Source organism: Pogona vitticeps, chromosome 9 (genome assembly GCF_051106095.1).
Source record: "Pogona vitticeps strain Pit_001003342236 chromosome 9, PviZW2.1, whole genome shotgun sequence".
Lineage (NCBI taxonomy): Eukaryota > Metazoa > Chordata > Lepidosauria > Squamata > Agamidae > Pogona > Pogona vitticeps.
The window spans coordinates 16,892,588-16,914,146 of NC_135791.1; the positions used below are offsets into that span (position 1 = coordinate 16,892,588).

General features: G+C 42.5%; 1 protein-coding gene and 1 long non-coding RNA gene across 8 annotated transcripts in view; one reads left to right on the top strand and one right to left on the bottom strand.

The window, feature by feature from the left end:
• LOC140701973 (uncharacterized) overlaps positions 1-2,643 on the top strand; it is a 50,719-nt gene extending 48,076 nt beyond the window's left edge. For all 7 annotated transcript variants that reach the window (XR_013538479.1, XR_013538480.1, XR_013538481.1 and 4 more), the window contains one exon: positions 1,405-2,643. This is a non-coding gene — a long non-coding RNA (uncharacterized LOC140701973). The remainder of the gene's footprint in view (positions 1-1,404) is intronic.
• Positions 2,644-11,113: 8,470 nt separating this feature from the next.
• LOC110089901 (synaptophysin-like protein 1) overlaps positions 11,114-21,559 on the bottom strand; it is a 28,062-nt gene continuing 17,616 nt past the window's right edge. Inside the window, exons 4-5 of the mRNA XM_072980175.2 lie at positions 19,232-19,420; positions 11,114-15,973 (exon numbers count right to left, since the gene is read on the bottom strand). Coding sequence (XP_072836276.1) covers positions 15,842-15,973; positions 19,232-19,420 — 321 coding nt within the window. The 3' untranslated portion in view covers positions 11,114-15,841. The remainder of the gene's footprint in view (positions 15,974-19,231; positions 19,421-21,559) is intronic.

A 21,559-nucleotide genomic window follows, 5' to 3' on the forward strand; every position in this document is an offset into this window, starting at 1 on the left:
TTCCAATTTTTGGCGTAAAGAATTCTGGTTCCAGTGACTATATATATAACTAAGCCCTTTTTTGTCTTATCTATGTTGTCTGATATCATACTCAATAGAAACAGTTCTGGAGTTAGTGGAACATTACAAAGCAATATTGTTTTTGTAACAAAGTATGCACTCCTACCCATTGTGGTTTCACTACTCTGCAAGTCCATCACATATGATATAAACTTCCCTCGTATGCTTCACACTTCCAACAAATATTTGACACATGTGTAGAAATCTTTGACAATTTTTCCGGAGTCATATGCCACCTGTAAAACATCTTCTATATGTTCTCCTTGAAATTAACTGATTTTGTAAGCTTTATATTATTTTGCCATATTTGCAACCATTGATCAATATGTCCTATATTTTGTGTGCAATTAATCATACATTATTTAACCATCTCGGTTTGCATTTTAAATTCTAACAAATAATTATACATTTTCTTAATTATTTTATCTTTTAAGCCTAACAGAAGTTTATCAAATATTGTTTGTTCTGGGTAAAAACCCTCTATATTGTCTTTTCTGTACCTGGACTCCCCCTATGCTCTGGGCCACTAGTCTATATATATGTTTTGTGTTCTCTAACTCTTTAGAGCTTCACTCACAATCCTTTTTCAATAAATCTTGATATCTTAGAAGCTTCACTTCCATCACAAGATTAGGTTGTGTAAAGACCTCAATACGCGATACCCAGACTGGTGTTTTTTGGTAAATTTTTGAATAATCTTTTTCCAAATTCCTAATAGAGCTGTTCTTATCATATGTGAATTGAAATGTTTTTGCTTTTTATCTTTTTTATACCATAGAAAAGCATGCCAACCGAGCTGCAAATCATGTCCTTCCAAATTGAGTAGTCTATCCTTTTCCAAGGTTATCCATTCCTTTATCCAGTCTAATACACAGGATCTGTAATAGAAAACCCAATCTGGAAGAACAAAACCCTCTCTCTGTTTGGCATCTTGCATTGCTTTAATTTTGATTTTTGGTTTTCTACCTTGCCACACAAATCTCATAATTATCTTATTAAGTTCTTGGAAAAAAAAACTGTTTTAACATTATGGGAATTGTCTGAAATAGAAATACAATTTTAGGGAGAATATTCATTTTAATGGTTGCTATTCTTCCTATCATTAATAACTGCAATTTGTTCCATCTCTCAAGGTTGATCTGTATCTCTTTGATCAACTTCATCTAATTATCTTTGAATAATGTGCTCGTTTTCTTTGTGATTTGGATCTCTAAGTATCTAATTCTCTTTTCTTCTTGGAAGTTAGTCTTTTCTATTAGCTTCTGTCGTTCTTGTTCTCTCAGATTTTTAACAAGTATTTTTGTTTTCTTTTGGTTTATTTTCATTCTTGTCATGTGGCCAAAGATTTTCAGCATCTCCTTCAGATCTTCGATTGAGTCCATTGGGTCTTCCAATATAATGACTAGATCATCAGCAAAGGCTGATGGCAAGTCAGTTTCATTTTGTTGTGTTTCCATACATACTGTATTCTTTCTCAGATTCTTTATCTACAGTGGACCCTCTACTTACGGAATTAATCCATATTGGAACGGTGGCTGTAGGTCGAAAAGTCTGTAGGTTGAGTCTCCATTGACCTACAGTGCATTGAAAACCGATTAATCCTGTAACTGGCTGTTTTTGTTCCATTTTTGTTCCATTTTGGTGTTTTTCTGGTCTGTAGGTCGATTCTCTGGCTGCAAGTTAAATCTACATTTTGCGGACAGAGAAGTGTATAACTCAAAAAGTCTGTAAGTCAAGCCATCTGTAAGTCGAAGGTTCACTGTACATCCTTTCTATTGTATAAATTCCTATAGAAGTCCTCAGCAATCTTTCTTATTTCTTCTTGTTTAAATTTCTCAATCTCTGTTTTATCTTTTAATGCTCATTATTATTGTTTTCTCCTTCTCTTTCCTTAATTTATATGCAAACCATCTCCCCGGTTTATTTGCGGTTTTTTAAAAAATTGCTTTACAAATTTAAAGTTCTTTGCAGTTTCTTCGGTGAGCAATATATTTATCTGGTGTTGTACAAACTTTATCTTCTCTTTCAATTCTGTATTTCTTGGGTTTCGTTTCAACTGTAACTCATCTGAGGCTAATCAATTTTCCAAAATCTTATGGTTTTTTTCTGTCTTTCTCTTTTTTGTTTTCCTGCAAATCTTATAGCTACTCCCCTAAAATGCCTTACTTTCCTCCCAAACCATTATTATTTAGAACACAACCAAACAGTCCAGAAAACCCACAACAACCATCAGATCCCGGCCGTGAAAGCCTTCGAAAATACAAATTTCATTGTAGTTTAATCAGAGCAACATAATACATCCTCTTCTCTTTGAGCTGTATGTGAAATGTATGGATTCTTTTCTTCAATGACATTTCTTTAATCACAGAGGCAAGACATCAGGATACTTGCACCTGCATTCCCTGGAAAAATGAAAGAAGTGGCCAGAACCTCGACTGTCTTGGATGCTCCCTTCCAGAATAGTGCAGCCAGTCACGCTGACTGAAGAGTATTTGGAAAGAGATGTCATCAATTAGCACCTGTTTTCAAGAACCTGTCTGAATTACAGAGCTGAGATTTATATAAATGCATGTTGCAAATCCCTATTGGTGTTGTGTCTTCGTTCTTGCCTTTCCTTTATCTTAAAATTGTATTAATTTTATTGTAAATTGTTGTTGCTGTAAGCCGCCTAGAGTGGTCCTATGTAATTCAGATAGGCGGGATATAAATTAAATAAATAAATTAAATAAATATTATCAATATTGAAAACAAAACCTAATGTTGTTGAGGTTTTTATTTTAATGTTGCTGTCAGAGAGGTGAAATACTTAAGTTTCTGATGAAGAAAAAATTTTCAACATCCACGTAACACCAGGTGTGCCAGAAATTGACATTTTTACACATTCATCAAGCTTTCCATAGAGATCACATCATTTTGGCTTGTTATTTAAGCATCTAAACTTTACGATTCAGGTGAGCACGGTTTCTTTCATCAACTCATTTTTACACACCTCGATGCCTTCTTATTAAAGATTTTGCATATGTTTTGGCCCCTTTGTATCAGTGCCCATTTGTCTCTGCTTTCAACCTGGCTGGAGATGTAGGCTTTTCGCTAAGATAGCTGTGTGTGTCCCAGAAAGAGCTTTTTAAACATGCCTGCCATTATGGATGGAAAGGGTAGAGCTGACACTCAAAGTATGATGTTGAAAATCTCTGCAAGGACGTCTTGGCAAGTGGAAGCTTGAGGTTGGATGATTTGCATGGTCTGTCCCCTTGAAGTATTAGACTTCAGGGACTTACATGTTTATTTCAGTCTTGAGATATTTTAGTGCAGACAAGAGCATTTGTAATCCCTCCCTGGAAGGTTGTTTCGATGTTCTCGACTGGAGGAACATAGCAACAAGTCCTGTAAAGGTTCCCCATCAACACACGTCTTTCATCCCTTGAGACCAGGAGACTTTGAACGTTCTTGAGGTCAATGGGTCTTCTCGCTGACCTTTGAGTCTGGTCCTTGCCAGCAAAGGAAGCTGCAGTTCTTAGGGGCACATCCACAGGCTGGCTCAAGAACCCCGGAGCGCGCTCTATATTTGCTGGCTAGAAGGAGAGTGAATGTTAAGGCTCTAGTTCCACTAAGGAATGAAATTTCAGCCATTTCGGCATCCCCAAAGTGCCACACCAGTGTGGAAAAAGATCGAAAAGTACCAGCTGTTGAGTTCACATTTCTTGTTACGTTGCATCAAGTCAGAACTGGCTTATAGCAACCCTCATAGAAATCTCCAGGTACTTCAAGAGAGGTTTTATCAGTTCCACACCTTCAGGGAGTTTCCATGACTGAGCAAGGATTTCAACTTGGGCCACATGAGTCTTTGTGCCACGCTCTGCCCACTGCACCAAACGCACACCACAAGAAAAAGAAGAGCAACATTTCACGCTGCACCGTGTGAGCAGAGAGCTTGAGCACTCGAGGAAGGTCTCCCTTCACATCCCACTGACCCTTGACAGGTCCCTGGCAGGACCAGGGCAGATCCCTTCCCTCAAGCCTTACCCTGGAGAGAACGCTCTCCTGGAGCCCAGAGACTGGAAAGACTTATTGAGGCAGGAAGAAGGGAGAGGTGAGGAAAGGCCCACCCAGGAGAAGAACAGGAGGGGCACAGCGGGGCGCTGCCAGGCGAGAAAGGAAAGGGTGTCTTCCGCCTTTGGTGACTCAGGCCACCCCAGCATTGGAAGGGGCTCCAGGGCCTTGTTGTGCTCCTCCTTCCCTCCCTCCCTCCCTCCCACACATGCCTCACAGCCCATCACACACCACTTTTTCCCTTTGAGTGACGGCCCTCAAGGGACAGCCCGCTGGGAAGTTGTTACACCCATCAATGGGCTTGATTTGCCCGTAACTATATTGAACCCGTGGCCAAAGCCCCTCTGGCACCCCCATGCTTTCCCACTAGGCCATCCGTTTGATGAAGATCAAGGGAGTCGCTGCTCCTCACAGAGGGCATCTCAACAGAGCCACAAAGGCTGCCCCACACGCCCAGCCCTCCCAGGTCCTTCTCGCCTCCAGGAAGAGGACAGGCGAGCCGTTAAGGGCGTGGACGCAAGTTGGGCAAAAGGTGAGCTGTATGAATATTTCTCCAAAGCTGAGCCGAATAAAACAGAAGAGATTGGATAGGCTGTAAAGAGAACCCAACCGAAGATTGCTCTAGAAAAACATCCTGCATAAAGGCAGCGGTTGGTGTACGTTGAAATCCCGGATAACCCCAAGAATTGCTCTCTAAGGGATGCGCAGCTGCCTTAGTGGAGAAGGGGTCATGTTTCGTCTTCTGGCACCCAGGGAGCAAGTCCAGATCCCCTGGAGTCTGCCTGGCTGTCAGGGCTGGGGTTTGGGGAGGGCGCAGGGCTGGGCTTCCAAAGGACACAAAGGGCTGAGCCTGGGTTTGGAGTCTCGGTTTGGGTTTGGACGGAGGCTGAAGTCCGGGTCAGGGTCAGGGTGGGAGCTGAGGTCAGAGTTAGCTTTGGGTTAGGCAAAGGGGCTGCAGCCTTGGGTCATCTGGAAGGTCGAGAGACAGGGGGACCGACAGAGGAACCACCTCCAAGGACACCAGCGACAGTGTTTTTGCAGAGTGGATTTCCACGTCCAGCCAGAAAGGTGTTGCAGCCACCATTTCCTCGTTGTCCTTCTTGATGGAAGACGAGAGACACATCCATGCAGTGGCCGTTTCTCCAGTTGTTCTGGGGGTGGCTGTGTGTCATTCTGGTACTTTGGGTGACAGACTGGAATAGGTCACCCTACAATTAGCATCCACGCACGGGGAAGGTGTTTGTGACCGGCTATACTGGAAGGCACTGGGTTTCCCCAGTACCACCTCTCCAAGCGTTATTGGAATTGCTACCCAACACAACTGCCGTCACTTTTTGCCACATCCTCAGGATGCACAGAATGAAAAGCAGCATCCTTTTTCCATCCTGAAGGAACAAGCAGAAGCCCAAGCTGCACCCACCGGACCTGCAGAAAATACGGCGTTCACATCAGAGCGAATCAGAGCGACTTGGTCTGTAAAACGTCGTCCCCTCTTGCATCTCTTCTCTGCCCTTACCCACCAATAGCACTCCTCCCTCCTTTTACTCAAAACAAAAGCATCCAGAAATGTCCCATCCACTGCTTTTTTAACCATGTGGACTAGGAACTTGGATTTCTTTTTACATGAACACTGAGCCTGAAGGTCCAAATTTTAGCAGTAGCCAGGAGTGCACGCCCACAATTTAGGGCAAATTGCCAACTGGGATCGCTCTCATTCCCCAGCAGTCAAAGGAGAGGAAGGGCCATGTAGACCTCCAGCCCCCCAAACTCTGCCCCCCATCAGCCTTGTGGTGGAGCCAGCCATGATTCTTATTCTTTAATCTGATGATGAGGTTTACCATTCCCTTCTTCTGGGGGTGCCCTGGGTCTATGCAGTTTGCCTAAGGCCACCCAGGCTGGCTCTTCTCCCTTGAGGGACGGTGGGGAATCGAATGCCTAACCCAAAGGGCTACCCAACCAGCTTTGATTAAAACAGGCCATTCTGAGTTTGTGGACCAGAGGACAGTCATGTCGACACCTAGCTGTTTCATCATCAGCCCCAGCATCTCTTTTATAAAGCTCCCAGATCTTAATTTCCCATTCAGAACCAAAGCACTTACCTCCTAAATATCTCACACTTCAAAAGGAATAGCTCAGAGCAATATACTATTGCGGAGAAAGTCCATTGTCTCTCAATTTTATTTATTTATTTTATTTAACTTATATGCCGCCCACACTACCCAAAGGTCTCTGGGTGGCTTACAAAAATTAAAATACAGTAAAAAATATATGACTCTGGTAACAGTTAAGAAAATGCCTGATGAGGCAAGGTCAGGAGTTCATTTCCTCATTGCACCTCCTGCATAGCTTTGGGCAAGCTGGATAGTCCCAGGGCAACCCTGGAAGAAATGGTAAACCACTTCTGAGAAATACTGGAAAGGGGTATTGTCATAATTGACTTGAAAACATGTAAAAGAAAACAAGTTAAGGCTTTTAGTTGATAGTGGAAACTCCCAGCACTGGAAGACCTCTTAATTTCTGGATTGGGGAGACCATTCCACATAGCAAGTCCTGTAAGAGAGGTTTTTACATGTATTTACTAGCAGGGGTGTAGTTGTGAGAGATGCACAGCCAGCCATTTACATCACTTGTCCTCAAAACTGAGCTCTTATCCCATGTCTGACACATTACACCGTAGGAGGGAACCGAGAGCGGGAGACAAAATGGCAGGAAAGGCGGGACTTGAAGGAATGAAGAGCCAGGATTTATTATTATTATTATTATTATTATTATTATTATTATTATTATTATTATTATTATTATTATTATTATTATTATTATTATTATTATTATTATTATTATTATTATTATTATTATTATTATTATTATTATTAATAATAATAATAATAATAATAATAATAATAATAATAATAATAATAATAATAATAATAATAATAATAATAATAATAATAATAATAATAATAATAATAAAAAAACAGGGATGAAAGTGTAACCTGCTACCCCTTAAGCTTTCATGTTCTTTGATCTTAGCTGCAATTTGCACAGCAGCTGGGATGTGTGTGTGAGAAATCAGATCTCAACACATTTCCCGAAATCAGTTATGCCCATCAACATAACACGGTTGGTGTGAAAATTTCATTGGCAAATTCTTGCAAACTAAGAAGTTTTTCAAACAATTTGGATTTACGTCAAATGTGCTGTTGTTACATGCCATTGAGTTTCCTCTGACTTACAGAGACTCCATCAAAGGGCAATCTCCAAAATGCCCGGTCTTCAACAGCCTTGCTCAGCTCTTGTAAACTGAAGCCTGTGGCTTCCTTTAGGGAGTCAGTCCATCTTGTATTTGGTCCTCCTCTTTTCCTCATCCACCTTTCCCAGCATTATTGTCTTTCCCAGAGAATTCTGACTTCTCAGCATGTGCCCGAAGTAGGACAGCCTCAACTTCAACATTTTGTTCAGGCTTGATTTGATCTAGGACCCATTGGTTAGTCTTTCTGATCAGCCAGGGTACCCACAAAACTCTCCTCTGATGCCATATTTCAAATGAATCAATTGTTTTCCTGTCAGCTTTCCTGTCCCAGCCTTCTGATTTCTTGGCTGAAGTCTCCATTTGGATACCTCAAGATATTGTTGTTTAATCGTTAAGTCATGTCTGATGCTTCGTGACCCCATGGACCAGAGCACACCAGGCCCTCCTGTCTTTCACTGCCTCGAGGTTTGTAGATATACTCAAGATATACAGAATCTCTATTTAAATTTCTTCATTACCAATGCTAATGTTGTCTAGTTCTTATGTAGTTATTATTTTTGTCCCTTTAACATTCAAGTGCAATTGTATTACATTGGTGTAAAAACTCAACAGGATTTTGGCCATTATTACTGTCATGTACAAAATGTTGAGGTGTGTGTGTGTGTTTAGTCGTTTAGTCGTGTCCGACTCTTCGTGACCCCATGGACCAGAGCACGCCAGGCCCTCCTGTCTTCTACTGCCTCCCGGAGTTGTGTCAGGTTCATGTTGGTTGCTTCGCAGACACTATCCAGCCATCTCATCCTCGGTCGTCCCCTTCTCCTCTTGCCATCACACCTTCCTAACATCAAGGTTTTTTCCAAGGACTCTTTTCTTCTCATGAGATGGCCAAAGTACTGGAGCCTCAGCTTCAGGATCTGTCCTTCAAGTGAGCATTCAGGGTTGATTTCCTTTAGAACTGATAGGTTTGTTCTCCTTGCAGTCCAGGGGATTCTCAAGAGCCTCCTCCAGCACCACAATTCAAAGGCATCAATTCTTCGGCGGTCTGCTTTCTTTATGGTCCAGCTCTCACTTCCATACATCATGACAGGAAAAACCATAGCTTTGACTATTCGGACTTTTGTTGGCAAGGTGATGTCTCTGCTTTTCAAGATGCTGTCAAGATCTGTCATCGCTTTCCTCCCAAGAAGAAGGCGCCTTTTAATTTCAGGGCTGCTGTCTCCATCTGCAGTGATCATGGAGCCCAGGAAGATAAAATTTGACACTGCCTCCATATCTTCCACTTCTATTTCCCAGGAGGTGATGGGACTCATCCAAATTAAGAAAGACCCATTAGCTTTAGGGACGTGGTGGCGTTGCGGGCTAAACCGCAGAAGCCTGTGCTGCAGGGTCAGAAGACCAAGAAGTCGTAAGATCGAATCCACGCGACGGAGTGAGCTCCTGTCGCTTGTCCCAGCTCCCGCCAACCTAGCGGTTCGAAAGCATGCAAATGCAAGTAGATTAATAGGGACGACCTCGGTGGGAAGGTAACAGCGTTCCGTGTCTACGTCGCACTGGCCATGTGACCACGGAAGATTGTCTTCGGACAAAACGTTGGCTCTATGGCTTGGTAACGGGGATGAGCACCGCCCCCTAGAGTGGAACATGACTGGACAAAAATTGTCAAGGGGAACCTTTACCTTTATTAGCTTTACAAAAAAAATTCACAAGACACCCACATGCTCTACTTGGTCTCAATTTGAAGTTTAGGACTGGAATCAGTACCTCCGCATAAAAGTGTTCCTTCAAGAATTTAGACTTGTGAGGACTGAATTATCTCTTTCGAAATATAAATTGAGATTTTTCAAGATGCCATGACAACAGCACAGAGTAATACACATACATTCAAGTCCAACAATATCCTGGTACGTTCTGGAATCAACTCACAACACGCGAAAAGTGAGCAAATATTTTTATTACGCTGGTTGTGTACAAACACCTACATGTTTTTCAAACAATCTTGATAACAGAGGGAAAAATAAAAAAATAAACAGGTGCACATATGCCTTTTTATAACAAATATATTTGGCCACCATCTTCTTGCGTTTTAGAAAAAGCAGGTAAGCAAACAATGGCATCAGCTGTCATTCTAAACAACCACTATAGATCAGGAATTAAATTCTGTACTCACACAACATATGGAGCTTAATACCAATTATTTGGATAAGGCACAGTATGTTTGTTTATAGGGAGAAAAGCTGTACATTTCCTTATGCTATCTAAACATGGAGAGATGTAGGAGAAATCTATGAGCAAGTGGTAAAAAACTGTGATGTGCCATGCTACTGTATCCCAAAGGGAGAAGATGCTCTTTATATGTATTTCAGCATTTTCCCATTGCCAAATATTCATGTATCCAGCATTATTATAAATCAGATTAATTAGTCACATATTTGCATAGTTAATTAGGTTTTCAAATGAATCCAGTGTTTCAACAACTTTACAACTCAAGACAAACTGAGGGGTTATTTATGCACTGTGTTTCTCTCTCAATCCATACAATTATTCTTGGGGCCTCCCTTAAAAGACTGAAAGTCAGTGGTAAACCAATGAAAAGACAATTACAATTATAATCTTCCCCTCTTTTGTTTTTTCACCATTCAATGAGGTAAAGGAGGCGGTAGTGGAGGGGGGTGTCCAGAGGACAGAGTTTGATGGGTGTAAAATTGGTGACGCTTAGGAAAGTTACTGTTACTTTATTTCCCAGAATCCCTGAGACGACATTGGCTGTGTTCCCTGGGCATTATCAGAATTGTGATCCACAAAAGTAACTTCTAGCCCAACTGCACTGCTGGCTGCCATTTTAAAATCTGCCGAAGTCCCCTGAACTGGCAATACGCAGATCAGCACCCCATTGTTTTAAAGGGACATTGCCAATAGCATCCAAGCAACCAGAGAAACACCAGTGAATTTCACATGAATACTCTCTCCATTTGCTCTCGTCCCTGAAAGAGGAAATAAGGGAGGCCATTTTAGGCAGCTACTGTACTTTTTTATTATGCCCTGACATTTATGCTGAGAAGTTTCATCCAAGTCTTTGAGGAAATCTATTGCTGACTCCAGGGGTGCGGGAAGGTTTAGTTCTCCAGATGTCACTGAACTCAAAGGGCCCCCATCTCCAACCACTGGGCATGCTGGCTAAGGGCTGATGGGAGCTGGAATACATCATCTGTGGTTGGTCACAGTTTTCCTACCTCTGTGAATAAGCACTAAGCTCCAGCCCAGGACTGGGGAACCTTTGGCACTCCTCATGTTTTGGCCTACAGTAAAAGTGAGGAGCCTCTTTCTACGTTTTCAATCTTGGTGCTACATTCCAGTGGCGGGTGGATCCAAAGGCAGAAGATGGGGGGGGGAGAGAAATACCAGCTACATTTTAACTTGAAGATCTTACTGGAAGAAACTATTTCTGTGGGGGCAGGAACCTAATAAAATATCTGCAAAAATACCAAATGATTGTGAAGCGAGTTAGCAGCTATGCTCAGCTGGGGAAGCCCAGATTATGAACCCAGTGGGCCAAACTCTGCTCTAGGAACTGAGATTCCCCACCTCTATCCTGTGATGCCTATAAGTATTCATGCATGCACACACACACACACAAACCCTTCTGTTGTGGTGAATGTGCAAGTTGAAGATCACGTTTGAGGGACAAAGATTTTCCCGCCTGTTTTAACCAAGCAGGGGAACAGCAGAACAACAAACCAGATCAAGAGAGCAGTCTTATTTATTTATTTATTTATTTGATTGATTGATTGATTTGATTTATATCCTGCCCATCTGGTATATTTACACCACTCTGAGCGGCTGAACCAGGGGAGAAATTTGCTTGCTGTCCCTCAGTTTGCGAACTTCCTATTGCCACATTCAGTCTGACCTGTAGGGAGTGACTGAGAGGCTATACAGATTCATGGGCGTGAGGAGGCGGCAAACAGAAACCAAACAAAAGCATGGAATTATTATTTTTAACAAAGGATAAATACGATAGCTCAGTAAAAATATCTTTCTCCTATGAGGCATTCTTGTTTTCATCCAGCTCTGCTCACAGAGCATGCAGCAATCAAGAAAAAAACAGAGGAAAAATAACAAAGCAACCATGAGAGCTAGAAACTTAAAAAAGAAAAAAAAAGACTGCAATATGTAGGAGTTTGCCTTGGAGGTCACATATCCCATTTTTAAAGCACCAAGCACCATGAAGATTACAAATCATGGCAAGGTTAAGGAGTTAGCACAAGTTATTAAGGACATTAAGGTGACAATGCAACCCTGTACAAGCCACTTAGTGTTACAGAGGCCTTTTTAGGGCAACTTGTTTTAGGCATATGAGCACAGAGTGCAGAACATGGACAACTTGTTCTTAGTTTTTTTCCTCAATGGATATTCTGCTGTTTTGTAACCAGCAAATTGGCTCCAAGATTATATGTCTGTTGTAGAACTACAGTATTATAAACAATAGCTATATACTGGAAAAGGCACTCCACTTTATCACACAGATTCTTACAGTATTCAAATCTAAATACTAGAACTCACATATATCTGGGACTGTGAGAAACAAATATATAATAGCAATGTATTAATAGTTGATTTGTATGACCTTTAGAATGATACATGTGGTGATGATACCAGAGTCCTATTTGTTGCTTTACCTCAGTGCACTTTATTATTCTCCTCTAAACTTAAGCTTTAGGGGGGGAAAGGAACAAAATATTTCTGTTTATAAAGCAATGGTGTTTGTTTGCTTATTCTGTGTGGTTCTACAAATTTAGAAAATCGTATTAAAACAAAGTAAATAATTTTTAAGTTCTGCAGGAGGAGACATTTACACAGTTATTTTATTCACTGAAGGGCAAGGGAACAAGTCACTGGTTTATTTCAGGAAAAAGAAAAGCCTTTAGATGTACAAAAAATAATGAAACAAAATTGTTCTCATTCTCCAACCTTGTTCCTCATGTATTCAGGTTTCAAGTGGTTTCCTCTGAAAAAATAACATCATATTTTGGGGCAAGGATTTCTGACAGGAAAGCAAAAGCAACTGTCATGGCGACTGACCTAAATACTGAGGCAAAAAACCAAACAAATAAAGCACCCCTGACCTACTAATTCTTTTTCATTGTTTCAATCAGTGCTTTTCAAAAAAAGAGGTCTGAGAAAACCTTGGAAGCTTACCAGGAAATCCCTCAATGAGACGCAAGCAAGCTTTCCTGAAATACAGTTAGCTGACTTATAATCTCTTCCAACATGCTGACTCTTGAATGCACTAAAGCTTCAGGATGTAGAGAAGATAAACTGCATTTTAGTCCCAGATCACTGGTTCAATATCATTACAACAGTATGGGCTTCTGAACAGGGCCAGCCCTACCATTAGGCACAAAAAAAAAGCTGACTTGGGCAGCAGATTCTGGGAGTCATGGAAGGACAGAAAATTGCTAAGTTAGTTACAGTGGCGTCTCGCAAGATGAATTTAATTTGTTCCGCGGTTAATGTTGTCTTGCGAAAAATTCATCTTGTGAAACACGTTTTCCCATAACAATGCATTGAAATCTAATTAATGCGTTCCTATGGGGGAAAAAGTCAAAATAAAGTCAAATTTGGTTTTAAAAGGGTTTATTAAGTGCTCTTTAAAGCCATACATATTGTGCAGCTGATTTCAAAAATGTCAATCAAAAAACTTTAACTTTTTAAACATCACAGAAAAACATTTAAAAATCAGCAAACATGAGGCAGGAACAAAAAACGGAAAATACTTGTCTTGCGAAGCACGGCCATAGGACCATTTGTCTTGCGAGTCATCAACCTCATTGCCAAAACCATTCGTCTTGTGAGTTTTTTGTCCTGTGAGGCATTTGTCTTGCGAGGCACCACTGTATTTCTATTAGTGATATTACCAGGCGAAAAGTGTTTGTAGGATTTTCTACCTTAGATGCTAAAATAACCTAACTTACTTTGAATACTATGTACTATTGGATTTCATGGGGTAGTATTTGCTGCTCTGCCTCAGGCAGAAAAATGATTTGGACAGCCCTGATTATGAATCTTTCATTGAATAAAAGGAAAAACAAAAAGGCACTGTTAATTCCCCCCACCAACCCAAATAAGGCTTTTAGAATCCCTGATCACTAGCAACTTGGAGGTACATCATCTTAGTGCATGAACTATAAGTGAAATTCTACCTAATTTTTCTGTTTAAGATGGGGCTCTGCCTCTCCAAGCCACTATACTGCATCTGGCTGTGGCCGTAGCCATCACAGTCCAAATGGAAAACAAGGCCTAAGCTCTGGTCACTCCTGTTTTCCAACCTTGGTACTGAACCACTGCTACTCCAAATGTTTGGACTTCACCTTCCAGGATCATTATCCACTGACCATGCTGAGAGCTGAAGTTCAACCTGCAGAGGGCCAACTCTCACTTTATGCAGGTTAGGACCTGCAGGGCAATTGGGGGGGGGGGGGTTCTCCAGGGGATGATCCAAAATCCACACCAACTCACAGAAACACCTGGCCAGAACTGACAATGAAGGAAACTCTCCTGTACGCATGATGAAGATTCTGAAGCCTGAATACAGTGAAGAACTCTGAGAAATAAATTACTTTAGTGTAGTTAAAACTTGCACACAATTATGCTCACAATCATGGCTTTAACCTCCATCTTGCAGATGTAAAAACAGAAATCTTATGCACACATATAAAATATACTGAAAATCTCCTACAGCAAAACCAGGCATGCAATATTTTTATATAGTTTTAAGAGTTGCTTTTCACCTATAGCTGCCATCAGCCATTGCCTATGGTAAAAGAATATGGGAGTTGCATTGTAAAAAATGTATGAAGGGCCATAATTGCCCATCCGGGTAAGTTTCCTTATGGTTGCTCTCATATTAAATGACATTTTAAAAATTATAATATATGCAAAATGTGTGTGTATCTCATAAACTACTCCAATTCACATGCTTTACTGAATCCCACAACCTCTTCACAACATTTGACTGGCACAATCTCTTGGCAAAATACATTGATAACAGATCACCTCTAAAGGGAGTGAGAGGAAAAGCAGCTATTGTGGGTTTTGAGCTTCACAGTGACTGCCTCATGGTTTCTGGCATTTGCTATCTTGCCCTTTTAATAGATACTCTCAGAAACTATCACAGTAAGAATTTTACCATGTACATATGCAAAGAACAAAGAAGATTTGGCAATAATGCTGCAACTTTACAGCTGAGCTGTCATAACAATTTGCAAATGCAAATTCTAAATCTGGAAACTTAACTGAATAACTAGAATTTGCGGGCTCTGGTGGTAGCATTTGTGTGGTTTCTTTTTCTTATGCCACTGTACATTTTGCATAGAGCATTATTTCTCTGGTGGGCTGCTTCATGTGTGCAGTCTGAAAGTCTAACTTTGTGAAGCGCTTACAGAAAAGGCCAAAAAGACTAATGTAACTTGTTCCAGGGAAAGGAGAGGTGGGTTCTGGGTCAAAGAAAGATGATCTTTATACTGAAATGAAGGCCCATATTCTACTGCCAGTCATAAGGACTAGAAACTAAACCTTCAATTTGAAAGTCAGCTTGCTGGAGTCTGTGTCTGATACCAAAGGAATTTTAGTGCAGATTTCCAGAGCTCTTGGACGTAAGAGACTCCTAGTTCCTCTCATCTGTAGATTATGTCTAATGCAAGACTTTCAATTTCCCTACAATGCCTAGGTTTACTAGCCTACAGTTTGGCAGACTAGCTCATGCTCACACAATACAATATCAAGCAGACATTTACATTTTTAGACAGTGGATGCTAACCTAAGGGCAATATATAAGGGCAACAACCTCTGCAAGCATTATGTACAATTCCTGACGGCAAGGCAGATAAGGCCTTATTCCAAACCACACCAAAGTTGCAATTCTTAGCACATTTACTTAAACCTCACTGAAACTCAAGTGAGATTTCCACCGGAGTAAACAGGACCATCTGATTAGGTAACATCTTGTGCAGACCAGTACAACTCAGCTCTGAATGTGCACTGACCTGGCCAGCTTGGGGAAAAATTACATTTTTTGAACTGCAACTCCCAGAATGCTCCAACAATCGATTCTGAGAAACACAGTTCAACAAAACGAAACTTTTCTAAGCTCTGCCTATGTCAGCTGGAAAGCTAGTTCTTGAAGGCTGCAAGCAGCTGGCTCTGCTGAGCTTTAACCAAGACATGATTCTTTTCCGTGTGCAGAACAAGCGCAATAGAATGCATCTCTTGGGTGCACACAGGGTCAAGGTGGAGATCTCAGCTCCGTCCTCTGACATATTGTAAAAGTATTTGCTGCAAAAAAAAAGAAGAAGAAAGAAAAGGAAACCCCATCCATTTTTCACAAATCAACTGCATAATTGGGGCAGGGGTGGGGGGAAATGGCTGTGGTGAGCATCCTGCGGTAAGAGACCGAGCTTCATATCCAGTGGTTTTTCACACTCTCTACATCCCTGAAGGAACACCAGGATCGGCTGGGTTTGGTGGAGCTGCTGACGGAGGTTGATGGAGGCTGGTTTCCTTGTAGACAAACCAAGCATTGCCTGCCCACAGAATCAGGTTGAGGAAACCAATAACCTAAGAAAGAGAGAAGGAGAGAGTGTGTGTATGTGTTGTGAGTTCTAGGCCTAGATACAACTGACCAGCTTTATTCTTCAGGTAAAGCTTCAGGACGTGGTGGTGCTGCGGGCTAAACCGCAGAAGCCTGTGCTGCAGGGTCAGAAAACCAAGCAGCCGTAAGATCGAATCCACGCAACAGAGTGAGCGCCCGTCACTTGTCCCAGCTCCCGCCAACCTAGCGGTTCGAAAGCATGCAAATGCAAGTAGATAAATAGGGACCACCTCAGTGGGAAGGTAACAGCGTTCCGTGTCTAAGTCGCAGTGGCCATGTGACCACGGAAGATTGTCTTCGGACAAAACACTGGCTCTATGGCTTGGAAACGGGGATGAGCACCGCCCCCTAGAGTCGGACACGACTGGACAAAAATTGTCAAGGGGAACCTTTACCTTTACCTTTTAAAGCATTCTCAGAGAGACAAAAATGTTTGGTAAAATGGAAAATGAAATATTAACAATTTAATGAAAAAATTTGGGCACTTTTATTAAACTCTGGAATACAACAAAATCATACCCCTTAAATGCTAAACACACTTTAAATATGCTTTAAATAAGAAACTGCATTTTAGGGTAGATTATAATTAAATCACTGTAATATTTATTCAATATTTCACACACCACTTGATAAGACAAATGTATTAAAAGGTTTGTGTCAGGTCTATTCATTCAGCAAAAGAAGATAGTAGAACAGAGAATACTACTTTAGACTGCAGATAGGAGACAATTTTTAAATTCTCATCTATTTGGAAACTTCCTATAAGTGGAAAATGAACCAGTACAGTACACTAGGAACAAAGATTTGGGCTCATTTTTCCCCTACTGTGCTAGTTTTCTCTTTGCAAGGATTTAAATAATAATTTTTAATATTATTTTTTAAAAACAGGGAAGCATTTATTTATTTTGTATTCTCGAAGGTTTTCATGTCCAGGATTCAATGGTTGTTGTGGGTTTTTTGGGCTCTTTGGCCGTGTTCTGAAGATTGTTCTTCCTAACGTTTCGCCAGTCTCTGTGGCCATGGGCATCTTCAGAGGACTGGAGTAGGAACTCTGTCCATGCTCTGGAAGAACAACCTTCAGAACACAGCCAAAGAGCCCGAAAAACCCACAACAACCTTTAAACTCCCAAGGATTCAGGACGCAAGCTTAATACCTCAGTGGTCACTTGTAACAGTGCAGGAGATAAAACAGCTTATTCAGACTCTGAGGAATAATAAAGTTCCTAGGGAGGATTTCTTAACACCCCCCCCCCTCCGAATTATTTGAAAGTAATTAAATTGGCGGGCCTCCATATTGTCTGGGCTAATTACACATACAAATAAGACTGGTTGTATTCCAAAAGACTGGAAAACAAGTACTGTATCATCATTCCTCTATTTAAGAGGAGTCAATTTATAAACGTTTAAGCTACAGTTATCCAGGTACTTTAAATCCAATTTTAAATCTTTTTAAAGCTAAGATAATTCCTATAATAATTTATGGTGCTGAAATATTGGGTTTTGCAGACCTTAAGGAAATTGAACACGTTCAAACACAATTTTATCAGGTTATCCTGGAAGTTTCACATTTAGTTAGAGCAGAACTTGGTACAAAAATAATTTTGGGTCTGATAACTGTAAGAATGCTAAAGTATTGGTGCAGAACAAGTAACTTAATGGAAGAAAGATTGCCCACAATTTGGGGGAAAATGCCGGCGGTGGCCTCGGAAGGACGCTTCGGAAGGGTCCTTCCGAGGCCACCGCAGGCATTCCCCTTCGGAGGGGGCATTTTCCCCAAGCTGAGCAGGAGTCCCGCCGCTCAGCTGGAGGAGGATGCCGGCAGTCGGCAGAGGCCTCGGAAGGACCCCAAAGCCACCACCGACAGCCGACATTTGCCTTCCGAGCTCTCAAAGCCCCCCACAACATTGGAGAAAGCCCCTTGAGAGCTTGGAAGGCTCTCAGCGCAGCGGCAGCAGGGTAGCAGGTGTCCGGATGCCTTCCAGGCAAAGCACTGGAAGGCATCTGGACCTCCCCTGCCCCCGCTGCTGCTTGGAGCCACGCCGCGCCCAGTTTCCCAGCCATGCTTGGACTCCCGGGAGTCCGAGCATGGCTGGGAGATTGGCCGCGGCACGGCTCCAAGCGGTGGCGGTGGCAGGGTGGGAGGGATCCGGATGCCCGGAGCCACCCCACGCCCAGCTATCCCAGCCATGCTTGGACTCCCGGGAGTCCGAGAATGGCTGGAAGACCGGCCGCGGCACGGCTCCAAGCCCGGGATGCCTGAAAGGGTCCTTCCGAGGCCACCACCGGCATTTTCCCCCAGCTGAGCGGCGGGATCAGTCCTTCGGAGGCTCCCGCCGCTCAGCTGGGGGAAAATGGGGCCTATGGGGAAAAATCGCAAAGTAACATCGCAATGCGATCGCAAAAGTGATAGCAAACAAGCCATCGCTATACGGATTCCTCGTTAAACGGGGCGCTCGTTAAGCGAGGCACCACTGTACAGTGGTGCCTCGCTTAGCGAGTGCACCGTATAGCGATGTTTCCGTATAGCGATCCCTTTTTCGGGATCGCTATACGGAAACATACCCGATCTTCGCAATGGGGAAAACCCGCATTGCGAAGATCGGGTATTGCGGCGGCCATTTTGGAGCCGCCGAACAGCTGTTCGGCTGCTCCAAAATGGCCGCCGGAAGCCCGGAAATGGCTGCCAGCAGCCGTTTTCACGCCCTGCCCTCGCTTAGCGAGGGCGCAAAAATGGCTGCCGGCAAGGGGAATCCTCGCTGAACGGGTAAGTAAGCAAGGTATTGGAACGTTTTCCCTACCCGTTTAGCGATGATTCTGCATAGCGAGGGTTAATCCGGAACGGATTAACCTCGCTATGCGGGGCACCACTGTACTACCAACCACATTACAAAATCAATATGGACCTTTTCTTATGGCCAACATAAAACAAAACAGTTATATCACAAAGGAGTAAAATTATTCCCCAGTGAGTTACAGCTGTAATGCAACTTGGTTATGGCTTAGTTATTGCAAACAAAGAATCAAAAGTAACATTATTTGCAATGAGTTGCTTCTAAACAGTGGCTGGGAACTGCACAGGTTGTAGTCCAACATATCTTGAAAGGCAGGGAAAAGCTGAACAGGACCAGCCCACTCTCTCTCACAGTGGCTGGCAAGGTTGGGGAGTTCACAAGAAAAGAATTCAGACTGACAGAAAATCCCAGTGGCTTCTAATGTTTACATACCACAGAGACATTCAAGGATCCCAAACTTCGCTGTTCATCAAAGCGACATAACTTTTGATCTTTTCCACAAGGCTCCATTCCTTCAATCATGCTGGGGCCGGTGGATGTTTTGATGTCTGTGAGGGCCTTTGCCCAAGCTGAGGTGCTCACCAGCCACAAGAAAGCTATGACCACTGTGATAACAAAGTCCTACAGTAGCAAAGAAACAAATGATTAGTGAACAACCATCCAGGGAGAGGTGACAGAAACATGTACAGTAGAACCCCCATACCGCCAAGCCCCCCCCCATGGATACTGAAAATCGCAGATAACAGTGAACGCTATATAGACAGAAAGAGCAACATAAAAGGAAAAAAAAAACATTTTTTTCCACATGCATTACCAAAACTAGCCAATGCAGGGCGCCAGAGACCATGCTATGTACAGTATTCTTCACAAACAAGTACAGTGGTGCCCCGCATAGCGAGGTTAATCTGTTCCGGATTAACCCTCGCTATGCGGAATAGTCGCTAAACGGGTAGGGGAAACGTATTGAAACGCATTAAACTTAGTTTAATGCGTTCCAATACCTTGCTTACTTACCCGTTCAGCGAGAATTCCCCTTGCTGGCAGCCATTTTTGCGCCCTCGCTAAGCGAGGGCAGGGCACGAAAACGGCTGCCAGCAGCCATTTCCGGGCTTCCGGCGGCCATTTTGGAACCGCCGATCAGCTGTTCGGCAGCTCCAAAATGGCCGCCGCAATACCCGATCTTCGCAATGCGGGTTTTCCCCATTGCGAAGATCGGGTATGTTTCCATATAGCGATCCTGAAAAAGGGATCGCTATACGGAAACATTGCTATACGGTGCACTCGCTAAGCGAGGCACCACTGTACTGTATTCACTAGACAGAGGGAAAATAATTTTTCTGGATTTGTTTCTTAATATATTTTTTATATTTTCAGAACATGAAGAAGTGATACTGTTCCCATGGATACAGGAGTCCTGCTGTACAAAAAAAATGAGGGGAGCTGTTAAGCATTATACGAGACTAAGGCACACTATGCCTTTAATGTTCAGTGGCAAGAGAGTGTGGTACAGTTAGCCTAGAATGTAGAAGATCCAGATTCATGTTCGCACAGAGTAGTGAAATCTGCTTGATGACTCTGGACTAAGAGTCCCTCTCCTTCTCAGAACAGTTGCTAGGAGGATAAAGAGGGGAGGAATATGATCACAATGTAAGCAAGACACACATGGCACAGCAGCGGCATATGCAGATTGCTTCTGAATGACACAGTGACTCAAATCCTATTATCTGTGCTTGTGTAACTTGATGTAGCTCTGATTGGGCCAAAGCAGAAGCACTATCCACAAAGCACTTCTGTGGGCACATTACGCAACCAATCACAATGAGAACAATCAAACTGCATAATCCTCACTGCCTGGGCAGAAAGCCCAGCACATTTATGACACTGCAACGTTAGGTTACACAAAGGCAAGGAGGATTCTGGCCATTACAGAAGCTCTGTCTCTAGAGTTTGATCTTTAATAGCCATTCTAACATATGCAATTTATGAGAGGAAATGGATCTCAACAAAGGGATTCAAATCAGGGATCCAAAGGGGATTCCAACTAAATGTTAAGTACTTCCTGGCAGTTAAAAGAGTTGACTTACTGGAGTGAAATGGGCTGTACTGGAAGCTGGCAAACTCTCCTTTTTCAGAGATTTTAAAGCAGAGGTTGGAAAACCATCTGTCAGGAATGCTTCAAGCTGTAGATTTCCTGCACTGGCAGGCAGATGGATTCAAATATTCTTAAGGTCTCTTCTAATTGTAAAGTTCTAAGATTCTGTCCAAAAGTGACACCTACTGATGAACTTTCATAGGGAAGGCAAGTGACCAAAGGCCAAAGCATCTGGCCCATCTGCAAGGCTCCCCACCCATTCTCTTAGCAAGAAAGTGAGTGGGTCAAGTAAAGGGCAACCTCTGCCAGCAGATGCTGAAGAAAATGTTGAGGTTCATCTATAATGGTAAACCAGGTATCTTTTTTTAAAATTCTGGGTTGTGTCTGAAGCTTTCTCCATTAAAAAACCATGGTTTGTGCGCCACAGCAGAAGTCAGAGGCCATAATAACCGGCGTAAGATCTCTGGTTTGCTTAAATGCACCACTTATCATTATACCAGAAACCAGGTGTAAACGTTTCTTCAGCTGCCTACCCTGAAATAGGAGTTTGCAAAAGGAATGGGAGAGAAATGGACCAAAATTGCAAAGTATGAATGCTGACTTGTTTGAATCCATGTCAAAAGGCACAGCTTAGTATGATAGGCCAACATGACTACCAACTGTAAGAG